We start from the raw sequence: 24,306 nt of genomic DNA on the forward strand, positions 1-24,306 counted from the left end.
TCTTGCCCCGCCCCAGCCTTGCCTCTGTGATTCCACATGACTCTTTTGGACTTTCACACAGCTCTATCCTCTCCCACCTTGCAGTCTTCCAAGCAGATGAAACACATTTTGCTGTATCTCCTCTAGGCTTTGTCGTCTCTTTCCTGTCATATCGGATTTTACTCTGATGATGAGCTTGAGCTCCTCAGTGTCCCTCTCAGGGCGTGATGTTCAGACACAAGGAGGTGGCTGACCTTGTACCTTGGCTGATGGCCCTGACTTCTCTGTTCTGAACACGCTGCTCTTGTGCACACCTCCCAAGATTGTGTTTACTTCTTTTGTGGAGCCCAGAAATATTGTTGACTTACTGTTATAAAATTTGGGGCTTCCCAGGTGATGCTAGTGGTAAAGAACCCACCTGCCAATGCAGGAGACAAAAGAGATGTTGGTTTGATCCCTGGGTAAGGAAGATCCCCTGGAGGAGGGCAGGACAATCGACTCCAGTATTGTTGCCTGGAGCAATGCCAAGGACAGAGGAGCCTAGTGGGCTATCGTCCATAGGGTTGCCAGAGTCAGACGTGACTGAAGCAACTCAGCACAACTTAGCATGCAGCATGCTTCGTATGGACGGACATGTTGTAATCCATATAATTAATTCCTCTTGTTGGACTTATAGGTTGTTTCTGGCTTTTCCTAGGTAAGCTTTTCTAGCTGAGAAGATCTGAGCCTCGACTTTAGTTATGAACATTGTACATTAGTTTTAAATCATATAATTAGAAAAAAATCAGATTAATATGTGCAATAACAGGAATTGATGTGCCTGTGTTTTGTATAATAAACTTATTTTTCTTAATAATATTCCTTGGACAAAGTGACAACTTATCTCAGAATAACTAAGTAATAATAAACACCATTTTTTGAGTGTTTAATCTGTGCCAGGTATAAGAAGAAAACCTTTATTTTATCTCTGCCAACTTTGACAACCATAGTAAGATAAAAGTATCATTATCCCACTTTCTAGACAAAGGAGCTGAGGTTCCAAGAGCTTCAGCAAGCTTCTCAGGACATTCCTGGTAAGTGGTGGATCCCGGGTACAAACCACACCTCTTTCATTCCCAAATTTGTACTCTTAATCATTAGAGTGGACACCTAAAAAAGTTTTAGAATGACTCACCACATGAATGAATGAATGAATGAATGAATGAGTGACCCTATGGAACAAACTGCCTTGGTATCATTATGTACTTTTCATGAGAAGGATGGGGGCTTGGGGAAGAGTTTCTATGTAAATAAGGAAAGACGCCCCCCTCTGGGCATATGCAGCTATGGTCCAGGGCTTGTGCACAGAGATCATATTTGGTGCACATTTGCCTTTCAGGGCACAGCCTGCAAACACTTTTTAGGCTGTAGAGAGAGAGCATTTGACCTTAGGTTCTCTGACTTAATGTCCTCCTCTCCTTCCCTAGAGAACATGCCATTTCTCCACCAAGTATTCCTCTGTTCCCGGTTGGCAACAAACAATCAGGACTTCTAAGCAGGTGGTAAACAGGAAATGTGAATCACATCTCTGAGGCTGTGGATGCTGTGATGTGAATAATAATAGCTATGATTTAATGGAAAGTGTATCTGGCATTATGCTAAACACTTTACAAGCTTTAGTCTCGTTTTCTAATTAGATGGGTAAGGTCGTCCCCATTATGCAGGTGATGAAGCTGAGTTCCAGAGCATTCCAGTGACTTTCCCAGGCTTATATAACCAGTATACTGCACCTCAGGTTCCATGTACACTGAGTGGCCATGGAATACCGTGGTTGTCAGAATTCTCCTAGCACCCTTCCATTCTTCGCTAGCCATCATCCCCTGGAGACTTTTCTCTGAACATTCTGGATCTGCCTTCTAAAAGTGTGGGGCACATGACTGACCATGCTCAGGGTGTTCATCCTCAAGACACAAATCCTAAGGTGTCATGTGTATTTTCCCATAAGGTTCTGGTTGTTTCTATTTTATTAATAAATTCTTCCTTTTTGACTAGAATTGGATGCAGAATCATGGCCTTCCTCTAACTTCTGGGTGATAAAAACTCACCAGCAAATTACAAATTCATCAGCTGAGCTGCTTGCTGCAAGCTACGTCTACCAGTTATATTTAAGGTGGTTGAAGGTACATATCTTTCTAACACATCCTCTGAGCTGATTCTGTGACTTGTGTTAGAAAAGCATTGTCCATATTTTCTTTGTGTTGTGGAGATGAGATCTGTGGTATTTTTTCCTCTTTTTTGCCACTTTAGTTTTTTAAGTGAAGTATAATTGCTTTACAGAATTTTGTGGTTTTCTGTCATACATCAACAAGTATTTTTTCCCTTTGTTTTTGTTAATCTTTCCCCTGATTCTTGCACAAATGCCTGTCACTTGGCTTCTGCTACCCTCAGCTCTCTGGCTTCCTAGGGTCTCCCTGACACATGTGAGACTCCCATCATGGGTCACAAGCTCATGTGCACTTTCGCAGGAAAAGGTTGAGCTTTGTTTTAAAAATATCAGATCAGACCAGAGTGGTGGGGATGTGGAAGGGTCTGCTCAGAGAGGCATTCCTCTGATTGCAGAATCAAGATGAGAAGATTGTAGAAGACCCTGATTAGACAGAAAAGTTGAGAAATTGGGGAAAATGAGAATTGGGGAAAGATGTTGCTAGTGTCAAAAAACACAATCTTTCTTACTTTGCAGATTTGCCACATGCTTGTGTATTCTGTTTTCATCAGTCAGGTAACACTCACAGAGCAGAGCTTCACGAATCAATATTTTTAATCCTATGCTTTGACACCAGTTGGAAAAATTATATACTAACATGAAAACAAAAAGGATAACAAAAAAAAATCTGTTTAAATTTATACTCTATAATATACTAATTTTCTGATCTTGAATTAGTTTATTTAACACTTTTTTTCTCCATTTCTTCATGTGTATAATGTGGAGAAAAAGTTCCTAATTGGGCTAAAACCAACTTTCTTATAGAATATTAAAAAAAAAGAATATTTTAGAAGGGATTCCTAAATGCATTTAATGATTGAAAAACCTCCATCTTCAATATTAAATGGAAATTTTATTTTTAAGATCAGCTATAAAGGGCTTTATGGTAAAAACCTACCTGATTTAAAAATTTGTCACTGTTATTTGTGGGCTGTGTGATGCATTATTTTCGTGTTTCAGCATCAGGTTTTTTCATCTTTAATATGGTAGTAACATTCACACTCCTTTCAGTGAGTTTAAGTGAGGTCATGCATTTGAATGTGTCTATGGTGTCTTCAGGCTTCCCAAGTGGTGCTAATGGTAACAACACTCCTGCCAATGCTCGAGAGGTAAGAGATACAGGTTCGATCCCTGGGTCAGGAAGATCCCCTGGAAAAGAGCACGGCAACCCGCTCCAGTACTCATGCCTGGAGAATCCCGAGGACAGAGGTGCCTGGCGGAATGTGGTCCATAGGGTTGCAAAGAGTTGAATGTGGCTGAAGTGACTTAATATACATGATGTGTGGTATTTTAGGCATCTATTGAAAGTCTATTTTTTTTTTTCAGCTATTATGGTGAAGGAAAGTGGTTAAGACTGAAAGTTAAGAAAGATAAGTGTTTTGAATCTGAGATCTGCTGGCTGGGTGAACTTGGGTCAGTCACTTGACCACCCTGATTTCAGTTACTTCTTCCATAAAAGTGGTTGTATTACCTGTATCACACTGAATGAACTACATGACAAAAAATAACTCTACAAAGTCTAAAATACTGTGTCACCGTACACTCTAAACATTGTTCAATGTTTTGATGCTCACCAGATGAGCTGTCTATTTCACTCACTGCAGTTGCAGGAATCTGAGAAGTTTCTACTTGGGTGAAGATGCTTTTTCCAGATTTTACTCACCTATTTGTAACGTTCTCCTTATAAGACAATGGCTCCATTTCAAAACAAAACAAATAAAACAAAATCATAATGTGAAGAACAAAAACCAAAACCTGAAATACACATAGTATCTACTGTCAGCGTCTGAGCCCACCCCAAACCTAGTGTAAATAATAGCTAGACCTTGAGGCTTAATTTTAACTTTCAAGTTTTTCTGGCTAGGAATCCTGAAAAATTGGTTTGGGAGGAGATGAGTGATTATGGAGCTTGAACACGTACTTGAAATGCTTTTGGAAAGACAGCCAAGCTCCCAGCCACCCAGCCGCTGGAACAGAGAGAGAGGGCAGACTTCGAGTTCCTTACCGTGGCGTCTTCCCCAGCATAGTGGTTGAGGACCTGGCGCCCACCAGGATGCCTGTCCGCCCAGCCAGTAACGTCGTAGACCTTGCGATTGATCACCAGCCACTGGTCAGTCTCCTGACTGTGTCTCTGGATCTCCTGCCAGGTGTACCTGTTGAGGCTTTTTCTGGGCAAGCCGCACTTCGCATTTGCCTCCTGCCTTGCAGAGAGCCTGGCTTTCCCGCTTGCTCCTGGTTTCCCGTTTGCCTGATGCCTCGCACCTAGGTACTGCTGGCTCTCGTCTACAAGGCTCTCAGGCTTTTCTTCAAACGTCATCGTCCTGGTACTTTTAGAATTTTATTTCTCACCTGATTGAACTACAGAATGACCTTTCCCTCTCCTTTTATTCCATGAAGAAAAAAGCCTACACAGAAAACTTTTTAGCCAACTTGACTCTTGGCAAAGCTGAGTGAGCTCCTTCCCAGGGTCTCACTTCTCTGTCCTGAGTCTTTTTTTGTCCTGATGAAGACTGTATTACCTCTCCCCGCACCCTAGAACATTAGTCTACCTTTCTCTCTTCTCTCTCTCTGCTGACTGATCGTTTCGCAGCGTTCTTATTCTTCATTAAATGTCCCTTAGTCAAGAGCTGGAGACAATCACAGCCCAGATGATGGTGTGGCCTGATCCCTGGAAGGAGGGGCTGGGCTCCCTCTCTGCTGACTGCCTACACTGGATCATGCTGGGTCAGGTGCATTAGCTCTCCCCCGTTGAAAGGAAGAATTGTTTTAATTCAACACATGAGCAGAAGATTTCAAAACATTTAGGAGGATATGAACGCCTCCTGGAATTGGGAAATGTTCTTTCTTTGTTGTTGTTAAGATTGGAAATCTTTTATTCTGGTTTTCTCAGGTTACTTAATTTTTTTTTTTTCAAACTGAAGGATAATTGCTTTACAGAATTTTGTGGCTTTCTGTCATACATCAACAAGAATCAGCCACAGGTACGACCATATCCCTTGCATCTCCCTCCCCCTCCCACCCTTCTAGATTGTCATAGAACTCCTGTTTGAATTTCCTGAGTCACACAGCACATTGCTCTTTTGACAGCTGTTATTTCTCCCTAAGGGTTTTAAGTTTCTGAAAAAAGCATTTTTGACTTTAAAATGTTTGTAACACCCTATCGAGGTTACATTGGTTTATAACATTATATAAACTTCAGGTGTGGAAAATTATAATTCAACTTCTGAAACACTATAGCATGCTCACCACCAAAAGTTTTATTTTCCATCAGTCACCATACAGTTGACTTTCTTTACCCATTTTACTATCCTCCCAACACTTCCACTAGAGTAGCCACTTCACTGTTCTGTATGTTTGTTTTTAACATTTCAAGTTTATATTCCACAAAGGAGTGAAATCATATGGTAGCTGTCTTTCTCTGCTTGATTTTTTTCACTTAGTATAATATTCTCAAGAAAGTGAAGTTGCTCAGTCATGTCCAAGTCCATGCAACCCCATGGACTGTAGCCTACCAGGGTCCTCGGTCCACGGGATTTTCCAGGCAAGAATACTGGAGTGGGTTGCTGTCTCCATCTCCAGGGGATCTTCCCAATCCAGGGGTTGAACCCGGGTCTCCCCCACACTGTGGGCAGATGCTTTGCCATCTGAGCCACCAGGGAAGTCCAAATTCTCAAGGGCCATCACTATTTCCAAAAGTATTAAGATTTCATCTTTCAACCATTTTAATTATCTTTTAATGATTTCTGATAATTTTTATCTGTTTTGTTTTCTTTGCTTTATTCTTCAGTTAGCACTCTGTTTTGATTTTGTTTTATTTATTTATTTTAGCTTTTTAAAAATTGTTTGATTTCCTTTTTATCTTCTTTAGTTTGTCTGGTTGTTCTCTTGTGTTTTGTTTTGGTTTTCATTCTGTTTTCATTTCTTTTGTGTGTATGTGTTACTTTGTTCTTGTTTCTATTTACAATTTGGGGCTTTGTCTTTTCTTTCTTTTTTCCTTTTCTTTAATCCTCATTAAAGGATTTTGATTTGCATTTCCCTGATGACTAACAGGAGAAGGCAATGGCACCCCACTCCAGTGCTCTCGCCTGGAAAATCCCATGGATGGAGGAGCCCGGTAGACTGTAATCCATGGGGTCGCTAAGAGTCAGACACAACTGAACGACTTCACTTTCATTTTTCACATTCATGCATTGGAGAAGGAAATGGCAACCCACTCCAGTGTTCTTGCCTGGAGAATCCCAGGGACGGGGGAGCCTGGTGGGCTGCCATCTGTGGGGCCGCACAGAGTCGCACACGATTGAAGCGACTTGGTGGTGGCGGATGACTAACAATCTTGAGCATCTTTTCATACATCTGTTGGCCATCTGCATATCTTCCTTGGAAAAATGTCTATTCGTTTCTTCTGCCCATATTTTAACTGGGTTGTCTGTTTTTTGGAGGTTGAGTTGCATGAGCCGTTCATGTTGTTTGGATCCCTTTTTGCTCATGTCATTTGCAAATATTTTCTTCCATTCAGTAAGTTGTCTTTTTTGCTCTGTTGGTGGTTTCCTTCATAGTGGAAAGCTTTTAAGTAGGTCCCATTTGCTTATTTTTATTTATTTATTAATTTTTTTGTTTTTCGCTGTGCTTGGTCTTCATTGCTAAGCACGGGCTTTCTCGAGTTGCAGTGAGCTAGGGGCACTCTTTGTTGAAGTGGCCTCCTTGCTGTGCAGTGTGGACTCCAGGCCCACAGGCTTCAGCAGGTGTCTCGTTGGCCCTAGAGTGTGGGCTCAGTAGTTGTGTGCGGTTGTGGCTTAGTTATTCCATGGCACGTGGGATCCTCCTGGACAAGGGATTGAATTTGTGTCCCCTGCATTGGCAGGTGAACACTTAACTGCTAGACCACCAGGGAAGTCTCTTATGTGTTTACTTTTGCTTTTATTTCTTTTACTTTATGCTGTTCAGTCGCTCAGTCATGTCCAACTCTTTGTGACCCTATGGACTGCAGCACACCAGGCTTCCGTGTCCTTCAACATCTCCCAGAGCTTGCTCAAACTCCTGTCCATTGTACATGTGTACATGTATGTTCACCCAAGTTCATGCCCAAGTTCAAGAAGAATGAAAGTGGAGAAGCCCGTTAAGAAGCTCTTGCAGTATTCCAAGTGAGAGGTGATGACGGGTTACACATGAGGAGTGGCAGTAAAAGTGGAGAGATTGTGCAAATGAACTTATACTTTAAGATTCTTCTCTGATATATTGCTTTTCTAACAAGGAAAAAAAAAGTTGAATTTAAAAAGCCAGGTCTTTAGTCCATGTAGGTATTTCCCCATGCTCCAACATTACCCAGTGATTCACCCCATCAGAATCTTCATTAGTTGGAATCACATATAATTGCTGCTTTTTAAATGTCAAGCCAAATATAATTAGTGTCTTATGGCTCAGTGTAGGAAACAAAATTCGCCTGAGTATGCTCATGTTGAGCGTCTGTTTTGTGCCAGCATTGTGCTGGTTCCTACCAACTTGTATGTGTTCATTTTAGTCATCTGACTTTCACCCAGGGACACTTACTAAGGACCATGACCTTTATATCTGCATTTCTAACCGCCTATACAGTGACTGGCAAATTTTAATAGAAAGAACCCTATTTGTACCGAAGAAGCAAGGTTTGGGTCCTTGGCAAAGCTAGAAATAAAAGAATCAACAAAGATAGTGGTTTAGGGATGGATTTTTCTGGTTCCAAATGATATTGTCCTCATGGTTGGTAATTGACTGAAGAGATAAAGGATTGGCAGGGATAGAAACAATTTTCTAACTCCTACTAAAACCTAAGGGAACTTTGGTCTCATCCCTTGAGCCAAAGTCCTGAAAATATGCAGGAAATAATTCTGAAGTTGGAATTTAGCTGTCTCTGTGGTGTGGTGTTATGTTTTTGAGATTAGTTCATGCTTTGGAACATTATTCTGAAATAATGAAGTTGGATCCTGGTTTATAGACTCCATGGTGGGGACTGGGCTGAATGACAGGTATAGTCAGTAGAAATCTTTTATGAAACCAAGTAGAATTGGTAATTCATGGTGGGAGTATATGATTATGTAAAAACAGCACGTGGTTTTTTGAAGAATGGAATTTCCTCTGCTAAGTCTATGGCATCTACCATGACCTTGTCAGTAACCTAATGTATGTGATCCTTGAACTTACTCCTTTGCACCTGGACCACATCCAAATCACAATATTTGTGGTATGATGATAAACAAAATGGGCTCTCCTCTCACAAGTAAGAGAAACACTCCCAGGAACAGTACATTTCTTTGAAATGCTGGTGATAATGATCTGACAATGGTAACAATAATCAAACATTTATTAAGCACCAAAGATGCACCAGCAGTATTCTAAACCCTTCACATGCATTAGAAAAGTTAATCCTCACAACAATCCTATGAGACAAGCACTAAAACTTGAGTAACTTGCTGTCATTTACACAACTCACAGTGGCAGGACTGGCAAATCACTTACACAGTGACTAGTCTGCTAGCCATCGTTACGCTTCTCAACCATGAAACTGCCTTCTGCTGCACAAAAGCTTTGTTTCGACAGTATGATTTGTTTGGAAACCTTCTCTCTTTACCTGGCCAGGAAAACCTCTATATATCCATTAAGACTCATTAAGGAAACATGAAGATTTCTTAGTTTCTTGTGTTTTCTTGGTACTTAGAATATTTCGCTACAGACTAATGTTCATATGGGCCTGTTTGCCTTCACTGCTAATCTCTAACCAATTCTTGCTTCTCTTTATCCTTGGGACCAGGTCAGTGCATAATAAATGTTTTATCAGTGAATAATGAAAGAATGACGATAAGAGCTTAATTATTTGGGCAGAGCCAAAATTCAGACAGTAAGCAGCCTAAACGAATTGTCCTCAGTGAAGTGCAGTTGAAATGTATTTAATTGTCTATCCATCATCTCTTTCTAATAGAATTGCCCCGGCCTCTGATGATGTAGTTCAACTGGAGCAACTATGTCTCTGTAAGGTGACCCTTCACCCTCTAAGCCACAGAGGCTGATTCAGGAGAGCCACTCAGCTCCAACTGAGCCAGAGAACTTCTTTTGGAATTAGCTATTATCTTGAATGGAGGATATGTAGACTTAAGTTATTGACCGCAGCTGCTCTCCACCACTTGCGCCAGGAAGCCCAAAGGCTTGTCTGTAACAAGTGCAAAAAGTGAGATTAAAAAAAAACTCAAGATATAAATTCAGGAAAATTTCCTGGCTAGATCTCTTGTAGTATCCCAGTGACTGAGAGCAATAGGCTCCATGAGAAAATAATCATTTTTGTTGTGTCCACTATCATATTCTCAAGTCTAGCAGACTAAGCAATTAATAATTATTTGTTTAATCCATAAATAGGCAGGGTCCTGAAAAGAAGAAATACATGGAGGAAGGAAAGGGACAGCAGGTCTAGTCCTTATCTCTCATGTAGGATTATAATTGATTACCACAGTTGATGTCATCATTTGAACTTAGAATCTTCTGTTCTGAAAAATGTTGCAAAATTTACTTGGGTGGATTAGATAATCATGAATACTTGGAAAATTTTTGTAAATATTGAATTCTGGGTATCAGCCTGTGGAAATTCTGATTCAGTTAGTTCAAGGTGGTGTTTCCAGATTCTGCATTTTCTGAAAGTTCCCCAGATGATTTTATTGAACAAATAGGTTTTTAGAGTTTATTGAATTCCCACACCCTATGGTTCATTCATCTCCCAGTTCTAGTACTAGACTTTTTATTCCGTTAAGGGTGTTTTAGATAACATCAAATTGCCATTCATCAGGGACTACTGATGAAATGATCAAATGTACGTAAAGAATAGCACAAACTGATTGCTCTGCTTTTAAAATTCCCTGGTGAAAATTCAGTTACCACCATCCTTCAATGAAGAAAACAACAATATTACTTTTGGCTCAGAATTCTCAAGGTACCATCTAATCAGAATGTAAGACAAACCCCTCTTTTACATGTGAAGGGATGAATCAGTAATATGACAAGGCCAGAGAATGTGGGATTTTTAAAAGCCCTCTGTTTATCATTGTAAGCTGGCCTCATTTATCCTGACCCTTTCTGTCTGCTTTCCACAGACTTAGCTTTAGTTCAAGGTAAACTGGAAGCTGAAACTCTGACCATAACTTAAATTGCACCATTGTGAACTGTGAATGGGTCTGTACTTAGAGATCCTGAGACTCATGGTGCTGGTGGCTGCCTTTTCAAACAGGTGGTGCCTAAACTGTGATAACGCAAATATGACTCAAGGCATCTGGGTTCTACCCCTCATTATTGATTCTTGTTGTTGTTGTTCACTCGGTCATGTCCAACTCTTTGTGACCCCACTCACTGCAGCACCCAGGCTTCCTGTCCTTCATCATCTCCTGGAGTTTGTTCCAACTCATGTCCATTGGGTCAGTGATGCTATCCAACCATCTCATCCTCTGTCATCCCCTTCTCCTTCTGCCTTCCATCTCTCCCAGCATCAAGATCTCTTCTAATGAGTCAGCTCTTCACATCAGGTGGCCAAACTATTGGAACTTCAACTTCAGCATCAGTCTTTCCAATGTATATTCAGGGTTGATTTCCTTTAGGATGGACTGGTTTGATCTCCTTGCTGTACAAGGGACTCTCAAGAGTCTTCTCTAAAACCACAGTTCAAAAGCATCAGTTCTTTGGTGCTCAGCCTTCTTTATGGTCCAACTCTCACATCCATACATGACTACTGGGAAAACCATACTTTGACTATATGGACCTTTGTTGGCAAAGTGATGTCTCTGCTTTTTAAGACACTGTCTAGGTTTGTCATAGCTATTCTTCCAAGGAACAAGTATCTTAATTTTGTGGCTGCAGTCATCATTTGCAGTGATTTTGGAGCCCAAGAAAATAAAATCTGTCACTGTTTCTACTTTTTCCTCCTCTATTTACGATGACGTGATGAAACTGTATGCCATGATCTTTATTTTTTGAATGTGGAGTTTTAAGCCAGCTTTTTCACTTTCTTCTTTCACTTTCATCAAGAGGGTCTTTAGTTCCTCTTCACTTTCTGCCATTAGAGTGATATCATCTGCATACATGAGGTTGTTATTTCTCCTGGCAATCTTGCTTCTGGCTTGTCATTCATCCAGCCTGGCATTTTACATGATGTACTCCACATAGAAGTTAAATAAGCAGGGTGAAAATATACAGCCTTGATGTACTCATTTCCCTATTTTGAACCAGTTCATTTTCCCATCCCATTCTATTATTTCTTGTCCTACATACAGGAGGCAGGTAAAACGGTCTAGTATTCTGATCTCTTTAAGAATTACCCACAGTTATGATCCACACATCAAAGACTTTAGTGTAGTCAATGAAGCAGAAGTAGATGTTTTTCTGGAATTCCCTTGCTTTATCTATGATCCAACAAATTTTGATAATTTGATCTGTAGTTCCTCTGCCTTTTCTAATTCCAGCTTGTACATTTGGAATTTCTTGGTTCACGTACTGCTGAAGACTTGCTTGAAGGATTTTGCGCATTAGCTTGCTAGCATGTGAAATGAGTGCAATTGCACAGTAGTTTGAACATTACTGATTAGCTGGATGCCTTGCACAATCGTTTTTCTTTCCGGGGTCTCCGTGTCCTCATCTCGCATTGAGTGATGCATTAATGTTGTTCTCAAGGACTGAGTGATCCCAAAGAATACTGAATTAGAAATCAAAAGCAACTTTTTGGCTGATCATTGAACACTGAATTGGATAATATCTGATATTCCTTCCAGCTCTTAGATAAAAAGAAGCCCTGTCTGTTTTCCTTGCTCTGGTAAAGTTAGGGCTTCATTGTTCTCACTTAACCATAGACAAAGTATACTTCTGATTCTGCTCTATTGCTTATGGGATTAAATCTTCAGATAATATGACATTTCATAATAAATATTTAAATCCTGTGAACATATCTGCCAAACATCCTACTAGGCGTTCTCAGGTGATGCACAGGAAAGGCTGAGTGTGACCTCTGCTCACAGTGGTTTCCCATCCCCACCCGCTCACACCTTCTGCACTCCTGTTAAGGTCTATGTGTGACGTCACAAAGTCACCATGCCTATGTTAGTCCACACCACCCTGCCTTTCTAGGGTACTCCTGCTCATTCTTCAGAATTCAGTTTAAGCAAGCACTTGTATTGTTTCATGCTCAATCTTGATAGAGAGAAACTCCTTCTTTGCGTTCTCATGATTCCTTTGGCACGGTGAGATTATTGCTTTGGTCACGTCTTGTTTGTGTTTCTGTTGCCACTGTTGTCTGTTTCCTCCTCTAGATCTTCAATTGTTTGAAGGCAGGGAGCATGCCTTTTTCACTTCTGCATTTTTCAAACCAGGCACTAACTCGTGTTCAGTATTCGCTTACAGAGTGAATGCTGGTTCAGTGGATAGCTAAGGCCCAGAGTTATGCACACTCTACTCTGTCGTATATGCTTTCTGTGATGGAGGTGAGGGGGTGAGTGCCAGCCCCACTTAACCCCCCAGCTCCTGTCTCGCCTTAGCGGTGCCAAGCCTTGTGACTGATTTCAGTGTGATCCCTGCCTGCTCTTTCTCACCTGGTCAGAGTGTCCTTAGGGCTTTAATTCTCGGTACACTCATTTATCTTTGGATGTGCTGTTTATATTCTTGTATCATTTACATAATCTTTAAGTCTAATGATGATTGCAAATTCTGCTAAGCAAATTCTCATCAAGGGCAAAAGGTGATTTCTGAAGGCATAACAAACTCTTCAGGTGATAAACTGAAGACCCAAACTGTGGTTTTCTAAGGAGCATTTGCTGTTGCAAGTGACAGATTCATGACTTTGCGTTCAGTACTGCAGTTGATCTGATTCTTATGGTTGTTTTTACCCTTTATAGCACAACTGCTGTGTTCCAAAATGTTAATTACAATTTCTCAGTCAATCTTAACAGCTGATCCTTAGCCCCATTTTGCAGATGAGTTTCAGAATAGATATGAACTTCTCAAAGTCACATAGCTGGAAAGTGACTCAATTAGGATTTGAATTTGGTTGTGGTTGGCTTCATAGCTGAAACTCTTTCTGTTTTACACAGTGTTATTCCACTATGACTAATTTCATTACATACCAGTTTATTGTCAATCTGCATCCTAGTGACCCTCCAACTTTCCCCCTGAGTTTGAGTAGAGCCATTGGGTATTTCAGAAAGGAATCTTTCTTTAGTTTCTGACATCTATGGGGGGAAAAAAAAAGTAAAAGTAGAACTACCACATTAACTATCAGTTTTACTCCTGGGTATATGTCCAAGGAAAACAAAAACACTTTCAAAAAGGATATATGCTCTGGAATGCTCACTGCAACCTTGTTTATAATTGCCAAGCTATGGAAGCAACCTATGTGCCCATCCATACATAGATGAATAAATAAAGATGTAGCATATAGGGGGAGTTTTATAATCACAGTTTCAATTTCAATACTGGTGATTAGTCTGTTTATATTTTCTGTTTCTTCATGCTTCAGTCTTAGGAGATTGTTCATTTCTAAGAATTTGTCCAGTTATTCTAGGTTGTCGATTTTATTGGCAAGTTGTTTGTAGTTGCTTGTAATAGTCTCTTATGATTCTTCTTATTTCTAGGGTGTCTGTTGTAACTTCTTTTTCATTTATCTCTTTATCAATTTGAGCCCCTTCCTTTTTTTCTTGATGACTCTGGCTAAAGGTTTATCAACTTTGTTTATCTTCTAAAGGAACCACTTTTAATTTCATTGATTTTTTTTCTATTGTTTTCTTCATTTCTATTTCATTTATTTTTGTCCCGATCTTTTTGATTTCTTCCCTTCTGCTAACTTTGAGTTTTGCTTGTTCTTTCTCTAGTCACTTTAAGTATGATGTCAGGTTGTCTTAGGTTTGTGATTTTTCTTCCTTCCTGAGGTAAGATTGTGTCACTATAGACTTTCCTCTTAGGACTGCGTTTGCTGCATCCTACAGGTTTTGCATGATTGAGCTTTCATTTTCATTTGTCTCCAAGTGTTTTTTGATTTTCTGTTTTATTTCTTCTGTGATCCACTGGTTGTTTAGTAGCATATCATTTAGCCTCCATCTATTTTATAGTTTTTTTTTTTTCTCTTGTGGTTGATTTCTAATCTCATAGTGCTGTGGTTGGGGAAGATGCTTGATGCAATTTTGATTTTTCTTAAATTTACTGAGGTTTTCTTTGTGGCCCAGCATGTGGTGAATCTTGGAAAATGTTCCCTTGTGTACATGAGAAGAATGTGTATTCTGCTACTCTTGAATGGAATGCTCTATAAATATCAACTAAGTTTATCTGGCTTAACATGTTATTTAAGGTCTGTGTTTCCTTATTTGTTTTCTGGATGATCTGTCCATTAATGTTTTACTGTCATTTACCCTTCTTTTTTGGCTGTATTTGACTTATGTATTGGGATGCTCTTATGGTGGGTGCATATATGTTTACAATTATTGTATCTTCTTCTTGGGTTGATCACTTGATCATTATGTAGTGTCCTTCTTTGTCTTTTTTAATGGTCTTTATTCTAAAGTCTATTTTATCTCTTGTGAGTATTACTACTGCAACTTTCCTTTGATTTACATTTGCATGGACTACCCTTTTCCAGCTCTTCACTTTCAGTCTGTATTTGTCCCTAGGTCTGAAGTGGATCTCTTAAAGACAACATATATACAGGTCTTGTGTTTTTATCCATTCAGCCAGTCTGTGTTTTGGTTGGAGCAGTTATCCATTTATGTTTAAAGTAATTATTGATATGCATGTTCTTATTGCCATTATTGGTAACTGCTTTGGATTTGTTTCTGTAGGACTTTTTTCTTCCTTTCCTCTTTTGTTCTCTTCTCTTGTGATTTGATGGCTAACTTTAGTGTTGTGTTTGAGTTCCTTTTTCTTTATTTGTGTGTGTATCTGTTGTATTGGGTTGGCCAAAGTGTTCATTTGGGTTTCTCTGAAGACCTGAATGAACTCTTTGGCCAACCCAATAGATTTTTTATTTCAGGTTACCATGAGGTTTTGATATAGCAGTCTGTATATAAACAAGCTTGCTTTAAGCTGTTGGTCTTTTAATTCTAAATGTATTTCCAATATACTGCATTTCTGCTCTCCTCTATCACAGTTGATGCTTTTGATATTATATTTCCATGCAAATGATTTCAGACCTTTCCAGTAGTCATGTAGAAATGCAGAGTTGGACTATAATGCAGGTTGAGCACCGAAGAATTGATGTTTTCAAACTGTGGTGTTGGAGAAGACTCTTGAGAGTCCCTTGAACATCAAAGAGATCAAACCAGTCAATCCTAAAGGAAATCAACTCATTGGAGGGGAATGGAGAGGAAATTCTTAAGGAAATCCCTCATTTTAGGGACTGATGCTGAAGCCTAAGCTCCAATACTTTGGCCACCTGATGCAAAAAGCCAAGTCATTGGAAAAGACCCTGGTGCTGGGAAAGATTGAGGGCAGGAGAAGAAGGGGAAACAGAGGATAAGATGGTTGGATGCCATCATTGACAATGGACAGGAGTTTGAGCAAACTCCAACAGATAGTGAAGGACAGGGAAGCCTGGCATTGTGCAGTCCATGAGGTCAGAAAGAATCAGGCACAACTTGGCAACTAAACAATGGCAACGACTCTATGTTTGCCTTTACTGGTGAGCTTTTCCATTTGCAATTTTCTTGTTTCTGGTTGTGGTCCTTTTTGTGTGTGTGTGCTTAGAGAAATTCCTTTAACGTTTGTTTGCAAAGCTGTTCTGGTGGTGCTGAATTGCCTTAGTTGTTGCTTGTCTGTAAATCTTTTGGTTTCTCCATCAAACTTGAGAGTTAGCTTTGCTGGTTAGAGGATTCTTTCTTCTAGGGCCTTTCATTTCATTATTTTAAAATGTCATGCCACTCCCTTTTGGCTTATAGAGTTTCTGCTGATAAATCAGCTGATAATCCTATGGCGTTTCCCTTGTATATTATTTCTTGCATTTCCCTTGTTTCTTTTAATAATTTTTCTTTGCCTTTAATTTTGGTCAATTTGCTTGCTATGTGTCTCAGTGTGTTCCTATTTGGGTTTATTCTGCCAGGGACTCTGCCGCCTGGACTTAGGTGAATGTTTCCTTTCTCATGTTAGGGAAGTTTTCAGCTATTATCTCTTCAGATACTTTTTTCAGGTCCTTTCTCAGGTTATTTGTTTAACCTTAGCAGCATGACTTACCTCATATAGGAAGCATTTGGAGTTGTTGTTCAGTTGCTTTTGGAGAAAGAATTAAATAAAATTTGAAGAATTTTTCAAAGAAAGGACACTTTCCTGCTCTGTAGATTGACATTCTACATTTAATAAGACGTTCAGTGTTTCCCCAGCCGCATTACAATCTCACTCTGGTTTTGATCCACAACAGACAGAAACCAAAGAACCTTGTCCTCTCTAAGGTGCAAGCTCAGGGGGAAGGCAGCTCTGCAGCTGCTTGCACCTTGGTGTCAGATAATCACTCACAATCCATCTGCATATCTCATCAGAAAGGAGTCTAATTATCTTCTCCCTCTACAAATTCTCTGGAGGGGAAACTCCCCCCTCCCCCGCCCCGCCCCCAAGAAGAGTAATGTCTTTGAGCTTAATTTCACCTTGGGGAAGCAGGAGAGAAAAAAGACCAAACATATTTTTTCTTTTTTCATATAAATAGTTTTTTTTTTTTTTTTAACCCTGGTTTTCTGATTTTATAGAGAAATATTTAAAGTACTTAGACCCTAAACACAATATGCTATCAGGGAAGCCCAATATGTGTGCAGTGGTGTGAATTAAGTTCTAATTCACATATTTCTTCCCTTGAACTCAATTGCTCCCCATCCAAGCTCACTGGGGCCAGAGGGAGGCTTAACTTAAACTGTATACTATGATATAATATTAGATAATATTTTGTGTGTGTGTGTGTGTGTGTGTGTGTGTGTGTGTATGTGAGTGTATAGCTTTAGCAAAATGAGGTGGAGAGAAGAGTTTTTTCCAAATCATTTTGCCTAATGTCACCAGCTTAGATGAGTAATTCAGGCCTCTCAATGGCAAATTTTCGGGTGTTCATTATCTGGTTGATTACTTCAGCTTCCCACTACACAGATGTAGACTGAATTAATGAGGTGAACAAGATTACAGACATTATATAAGGGAGTCTTTAAAGATACTGCTTTGCACTTAAGACCTTACCAGAGATGTCCAAGATGTGAGTTTGCAGAGACATTTGCTTTCTGTGAGATCCATTTCCACCCCCTGCATGTGTTATATTTCTCATCTACCTGGTATTTGAGGAAATAGAGTTTTGTACAGGTGATGCTTTCATGGGTCAGGGAATTGGAGATGATCAAATGATTCATTTCAAGGAAAAGGACTGAAATCAAACCCTCTGATTGTCCTCAATTGGAATCTTTTCTTTCCCCCAGCATGAAGAAAACTGAATTCTGATAAGCCAGAGCATTAAGCAGAGAGTAAATCAGGTGAACCTGGAGCATTACTGAATTAGATTGTTAAAAGTACAAGGCAGGGAATGTGCCTTGTTCAAATTTTTACCCTTCACTATGATACAGTGGGTAATCAATTGATGGTATTTTTTCAGTATCCATAGTAGCAATGCCTTAAGCTTAAAAAACTCTTTGAAATGCACCAATGTCTTTATGTTTATTACTTAATACAATGCCAGTAGAACAAAGCTGAGTATATTATACTTATTTTGCAAATAGGAAACAGACATTGATGATTTAAGAAATTGCTCCAAGTCACAGCTCAGTTCAGTTCAGTTGCTCACTTGTGTCCGACTCTTTGCAACCCAATGGACTGTGTAATGCCAGGCTTCCCTGTCCATCACCAACTCCTAGAACTTGCTCAAATTCACATCCATTGAGTCAGTGATGCAATCCAACCATCTTATTCTCTATCGTCCCTTTCTCTTCCTGCCTCCAACCTTTCCCAGCATCAGGGTCTTTTCCAATGACTCAGTTCTTTGCATTAGGTGGTCAAAGTATTGAACATTCAGCTTCAATATCAGTCCTTCCAATGAATATTCAGAACTGATCTTTAGGATGGACTGGTTGGATCTCGTTGCAGTCCAAGGGACTCTCAAGAGTCTTCTCCAACACCACAGTTCAAAAGCATCAATCTTCAGTGCTCAGCTTTCTTTATAGTCCAACTCTCACATCCATACATGACTACTGGAAAAACCATAGTTTGACTATATGGATCTTTGTTGGCAAAGTAATGTCTCTGCTTTTTAATAAGCTGTCTATGTTGGTCATTGCTCTTCTTCCAAGGAGCAAGCATCTTTTAATTTCATGGCTGCACTCACAATCTGCAGTGATTTTGGAGCCCCCAAAAGTAAAGTCTCTCACTGTTTCCATTATTTCCCCATCTCTTTACCATGAAGTGCTAGGACCGGATGCCATGATTTAAGTTTTATGAATGTTGAGTTTTAAGCCAACTTTTTCTCTCTCCTCTTTCATCTTCATCAAGAGGTTCCTTAGCTCTTCTTTACTTTCTACCATAATAGTGGTGTTAACTGCATATCTGAGGTTATTGATATTTCTTCTGGCAATCTTGATTCCAGCTTGTGCTTCATCCAGCCCAGCATTTCACATGATGTACTCTGCATATAAATTAAATAAACATGGTGACAATATGTAAATAACAGCTTTGCTGTACTCCTATCCCAATTTGGAACCAGTCTGTTGTTCCATGTCCAGTTCTAACTTGCTTCTTGACCTGCAAACATTTCCCAGGAAGCAGGTGAGGTGATCTGGTGTTCCCATCTCTTCAAGAATTTTCCACAGTTTAATGTGATTCACACAGTCAAAGACTTTGGCACAGTCAATAAAGCAGAAGTAGATGTTGCTCTGGAATTCTCTTCCTTTTTCAATGATCCAACAGATATTGGCAGTTGGATCTCTGGTTCTTCTCCCATTTCTACATCCAGTTTGCATATCTGGAAGTTCACAGTTCACATACTGTTGAAGCCTGGCTTGGAGAATTTTGAGCTTTACTTTACTAGCGTGTGAGATGAGTTCAATTGTGCAGTAGATTGAGCATTCTTTGGCATTGCCTTTCTTTGGGATTGGAATGAAAACTGCCCTTTTCCAGTCACTGGCCACTGCTGAGTTTTCCAAGGCACAGAGCAGGTATTTATTAGCACCTCTGAGGGCAGGCAAAGCTCTTCCATGTTTCAGTTGATTCTTCTTGTTCTGCCTCTGCTGCCCTCATTTTTTGTAATGTTTGAAAGAAACTTGAGTGAATGAATGAATGATGGCTGGAGTAATATGCCATGTCTCCAGATTGGAGAGATTACCCTGGCTATCTTATTTAACTTCTGCTTAATTAATAGCACCCTGCTTAACTAACTTCTATGCAGAGTTCAGTTCAGTTCAGTTCAGTTCAGTTGCTCAGTCATGTCCGATTCTGCGACCCCATGGACTGCAGCACGCCCAGCCTCCCTGTCCATCACCAACTCCCGGAGCCCACCCAAACCCATATCCATTGAGTCAGTGATGCCATCCAACCATCTCATCCTCTGTTGTCCCCTTCTCCTCCTGCCCTCAATCTTTCCCAGCATCAGGGTCTTTTCAGATGAGTCACCTCTTCACATCAGATGGCCAAAGTATTGGAGTTTCAGCTTCAACATCAGTCCTTACAGTGAACCCCAGGACTAATCTCCTTTAGGATGGACTGGTTGGATTTCCTTACAGTCCAAGGGACTCTCAAGAGTCTTCTCCAACACCACAGTTCAAAATCATCAATTCTTCGGTGCTCAGCTTTCTTTACAGTCCAATTCTCACATCCATACATGACTCCTGGATAAACCATAGCCTTGACTAGGCAGACCTTTGTTGACAAAGTAGTGTCTCTTCTTTTTAATATGCTGTCTAGGTTGATCATAAGTTTCCTTCCAAGGAGTAACCCTCTTTGAACTTCATGGCTGCCATCATCATCTGCAGTGATTTTGGAGCCCCCCAAAATAAAGTCTGACACTGTTTCCACTGTTTCCCCATCTATTTGCCATGAAGTGATGGGACTGGATGCCATGATCTTTCTTTTCTGAATGTTGAGCTTTAAGTCAACTTTTTCACTCTCCTCTTTCACTTTCACCAAAAGGCTCTTTAGTTCTTCTTCAATTCCTGCCATAAGGGTGGTGTCATCTGCATATCTGAGGTTATTGATATTTCTCCCAGCAATCTTGATTCCAGCTTGTGCTCCCTCCAGCCCAGCGTTTCTCCTGATGTACTCTGCATATAAGTTAAATAAGCAGGGTGACAATATATAGCCTTGACATAGCTTGCCATTAATTCTTCAGTTTGCATTTATTGTTATATCCTGGGCATGCTTCCAACTTACTATAGAAAGTGTCTTCATTAATTTTTTTATTGCAATATAGTGCATTAGGCCCACACTGATGGACACTTGGGTGATTTCTAATATTTTCTCCTACAAACAGTACTTCAGCAAATAACCAGTAATATGAGTTGATACAGTTGCAGGGATATCTATCAGATAAAGGCCCAGAAGTAGAGTACCAGAGTCAAATAATAAGTTGATTTACAGTTGTAATAGATATTATAAAACTGCACCCCTTAGATATGGAAACATTTGCATCTTCACCAACAGTGCAATCTAAGTGAGTGGTTATTTCTCCACAGCTTCTGTGGAAGCTGGTATAGTGTTAAACTTTTGAATTTTTGCCAGTCAAGTAGGTGAGAAATGTCATTTAAACATAGTCTTATTTTGCATTTTTCATTTTATGTGAGGGATGAGAAACTTTCATATGTTTTGGGATGCATTTATATTTCATTTTCTGAAAACTTTCTGTTCTCTGCTTTTGAATTGGGATTTGGTTCCTTTGCATATTAACAAATTGTACAAATATATGACTGAAGTGATCTATAAAGTTACTAAGATAAATATTATTAAAATGTATTCGACATGGCTCTATCCAAGCTTCTTTTTCTTTTCCTTTCTTTCCCTTTTCTTTTCCGTTCTTTCCTTTTTTAAGGCCAACATGCCTGCAGTAGGTTCTTATTATTATTCCTCAGTGTTGGAGAGTTTTCTTACTGGTGGGACAAATCCAGCTTAATAGTAGACTGTAGCATCACCCTCCAAAACTGAGTTAGTCGGCTCTAACTTGCTAACCTCAGGAGTTCATTTTCCCTTGGATATCTTTGTGTGCCAAAACATTTCCATCTAATACAAGTATATTTTGTCTTGTATTAGATGATATTACATTAGATGATGTATTAGATATATGTTGAGCATATATTCTTGTCCACACTTTCTCCACAATGAACATTTTCAGCTTTTCAATTTAGAGAAAAAAAAAATAATGTTCCTTCTTAGATTGGATTTTCATTAAGTAAGAAAAAACGAATCTTAAAAATGTTCCACCAACCTTTGCTCAGTGGTGAACTTCGTTTCTGGAGATGCATTAGTACCTTTACCATTTGTAGTTTCAGAATGAAAATTTACACGTTCCTGACTTTGTCCCGAAGTACACTCCTACTGAAAGGCATTTGTTTCCTGTATTTATCTTCTCATGACAAGTCGACCACCTTTTCAGCTTCCACTACAATCATTTCTCTCACTTGATAAGTAGTGTTTTCCCTGGTGACAACATTTAACTGAAACAGCTCCATTAAATTCCTGTATTTCTGTCTAGAGAGTACTTGGACTCGAATATTCACCTTGGAGATGTGAATTATTACTAAATTTGATATTCTGCTTTCACAGTCAAGCAAACCTTTTGCTTTCAGTCTGAGAACTCTTATTTTCTCAGATTCTTCACTTCTATCTCAAATACTAGAAGCTGGCTTTCTCTGTCTCTCTTATTATTATTATTATTTTTTTTTGTTAGTGTCTCGGTCATGTCCTATTCTTTGTGGCCCCATGGACTGTAGCCCGCCAGGCTCCTCTGCCCATGGGATTCTCCAGGCAAAAATAGTGGAGTGGGTTGCCATTCCCTCCTCCAGGGGATCTTCCCAACCCAGGGATCAAACCCAGGTCTCCTGCATTACAGTGGATTCTTTACCATTTGGGCTATCACATCTACTTCTTCCTAAAAGGAGGTTTATCGTGGCTAGACTGTCTTGTGAGAACCCTCTTACAGTGTGATAAAAATTGTAACATAAGACAATAAAGGTGGCTGCACAGAGTAGGGCTGGCCATAAACCTGTAAATATGATGTGTTCCTTCTCACAAACCTCCGAATGGCAACAGGTCTTTTATTTCTATAATTAAACTTCCATCATTTTTGTACTGATACAAAGATGAGCTTCGTGTTAATCATCTAGGGGCTACACGTGTACCAGGAGCATCCCTGCCAGGACATTTCTAACCAGGACTGTAGAAGCTGCAAATGAACCACAGATTCACACAGCAGAAAATTTTAGTTGGAGTAATGAACCTCTTAAAGCTGAGATCCACAGGGGTGGCTGCTTCATTAGATTCCTGCTGCAGTTTGCCATTTCCATAGGCCTATGAAGTCTTTTTATTTTAATGCAGTTTTGTTTTAACACATTTTTCATGTATTAATAGGCATTCATACCTCTTCTGTGAACAGCTTGCTTTTTCTTTTTTTAAAAGAAATCTTTCATTCTTCAAAGGAAGGAACTATGGCTTTCACATTTACAGAAGGCCTACCAAATTTAAATTCAAGATCACTTTTCTCCTCTGTCACCTCTCTCATTTTCTAGCACTTACAACTTCCAGGAGTCACTGAGTTATCCACTTGAGAAGAATTATCATTTTCTTTTTAAACATTTTTTGATGTGGATTATTTTTAACATCTTTATTGAATTTGTTATAATATTATTTTTGTTTTATATTTTGGCTTTTTTGGCCGTGAGGCATGTAGGATAACTACTGGGTCAGGGATGGAACCTGCAATCCCTGCATTGGAAGATGAAGTCCCAACCACTGGACCACCAGGGAAGTCCCTGAATTTTCCTTTTCATTCATGCCATCCCATCTCTGTTCTCTTTTCTCCTTCTGTTCTCCCATTGGATTCCTGCCTTCTTCGTGACGACCCGCTCACAGGTCATATCATCTGTGGTGCCAGCTCCCTGGAAAGGGTAATTATCCCCCACTGTCCTCCCCCACGCCCTCCCCCCACCCCAGGATCTACTTACACCACTTCTGATCTTTCTTTTATATTTGCAAACAGGCTATGACTAAATGCTCTGTCTGGGCTGGGGAGCTGAGGAGAGAAAGAAGGTTGCAAACCTGTAAACAGTGAGATTTTTGTCTGTACGACTTTTACCTGTTTTTGTCTATCTGAATGTTTTTATCGGTCCAACTGTCACCCTGATCCATCTTTGTGTATTCCTGTGGAGCAATGTCTAACAACTAGCTCGCTTCTCTATGCTTTTATCAAAGTATCAATTCATTTTCGATTATCTGAAATTGCTGCTCAGGGGAGCTTGGCTGAAGACAGTCCCTCCTGGGAAAGGCTTGAGGCTGGGAATAATTTTGTCCAGGAGCACATTCATCGGAATTAGAATTCAGTCTCCCTTTCCAAGTCCTGGCTTTCCGCTGTGAGTAGGAAAGGGGCCTTGGAGGAAAGCAGACACTAGACAGCTATCTCCATCTCTAATGTATTGGGATCGAGTCCACGTTCTCTGGGTTCACAATTAGTCAGAGGCTGAGTGTCAGTCAGTGTGATCTTGACCGTTCCCCTTATGACCTCTGTGTCCCACAGGCAGGGAGTCAGGTACATGCAGACCCCAGCCTTCACCTAGGCTGGCTGTGGGGTGGGGATGGTGTTTACTCATCTCACTCACTCGGGCCCTCCTTAACTTTCATCCTTCTGTTCTCCTTCCTATTGTGCATGAGATTTGCTCCCCTGTGTCCCCACATCCTGATCCAATTAATAGTTGGCTCTTGACAATATGATGGCTATAGTTAACACTGTTCTATGATATATAGGAAAAATGTTAAGAGAGTACATCCTAAAAGTTCTCATCATAGGAAGAAATGTTTTCTTTTTCTCTATCTTCTTTCTCCCTGTCTTCTTTCTCTTAATTCTCTTGTATCTATATGAGATGATGGCTATTAGTTGAAATGATTGTGAT

At 39.9% G+C, this 24,306-nt stretch overlaps 1 protein-coding gene across 1 annotated transcript in view; it reads right to left on the reverse strand.

The window, feature by feature from the left end:
* Window positions 1–4,538, reverse strand: part of LOC110150743 (fatty acid desaturase 2-like protein FADS2B) — a 38,343-nt gene extending 33,805 nt beyond the window's left edge. Inside the window, exon 1 of the mRNA XM_070473716.1 lies at window positions 4,227–4,538. Coding sequence (XP_070329817.1) covers window positions 4,227–4,538 — 312 coding nt within the window. The remainder of the gene's footprint in view (window positions 1–4,226) is intronic.
* Between the last annotated feature and the right edge of the window lie 19,768 nt (window positions 4,539–24,306).

The sequence above is a fragment of the Odocoileus virginianus genome, chromosome 10, assembly GCF_023699985.2.
Source record: "Odocoileus virginianus isolate 20LAN1187 ecotype Illinois chromosome 10, Ovbor_1.2, whole genome shotgun sequence".
In the NCBI taxonomy this organism is placed as follows: Eukaryota; Metazoa; Chordata; class Mammalia; order Artiodactyla; family Cervidae; genus Odocoileus; species Odocoileus virginianus.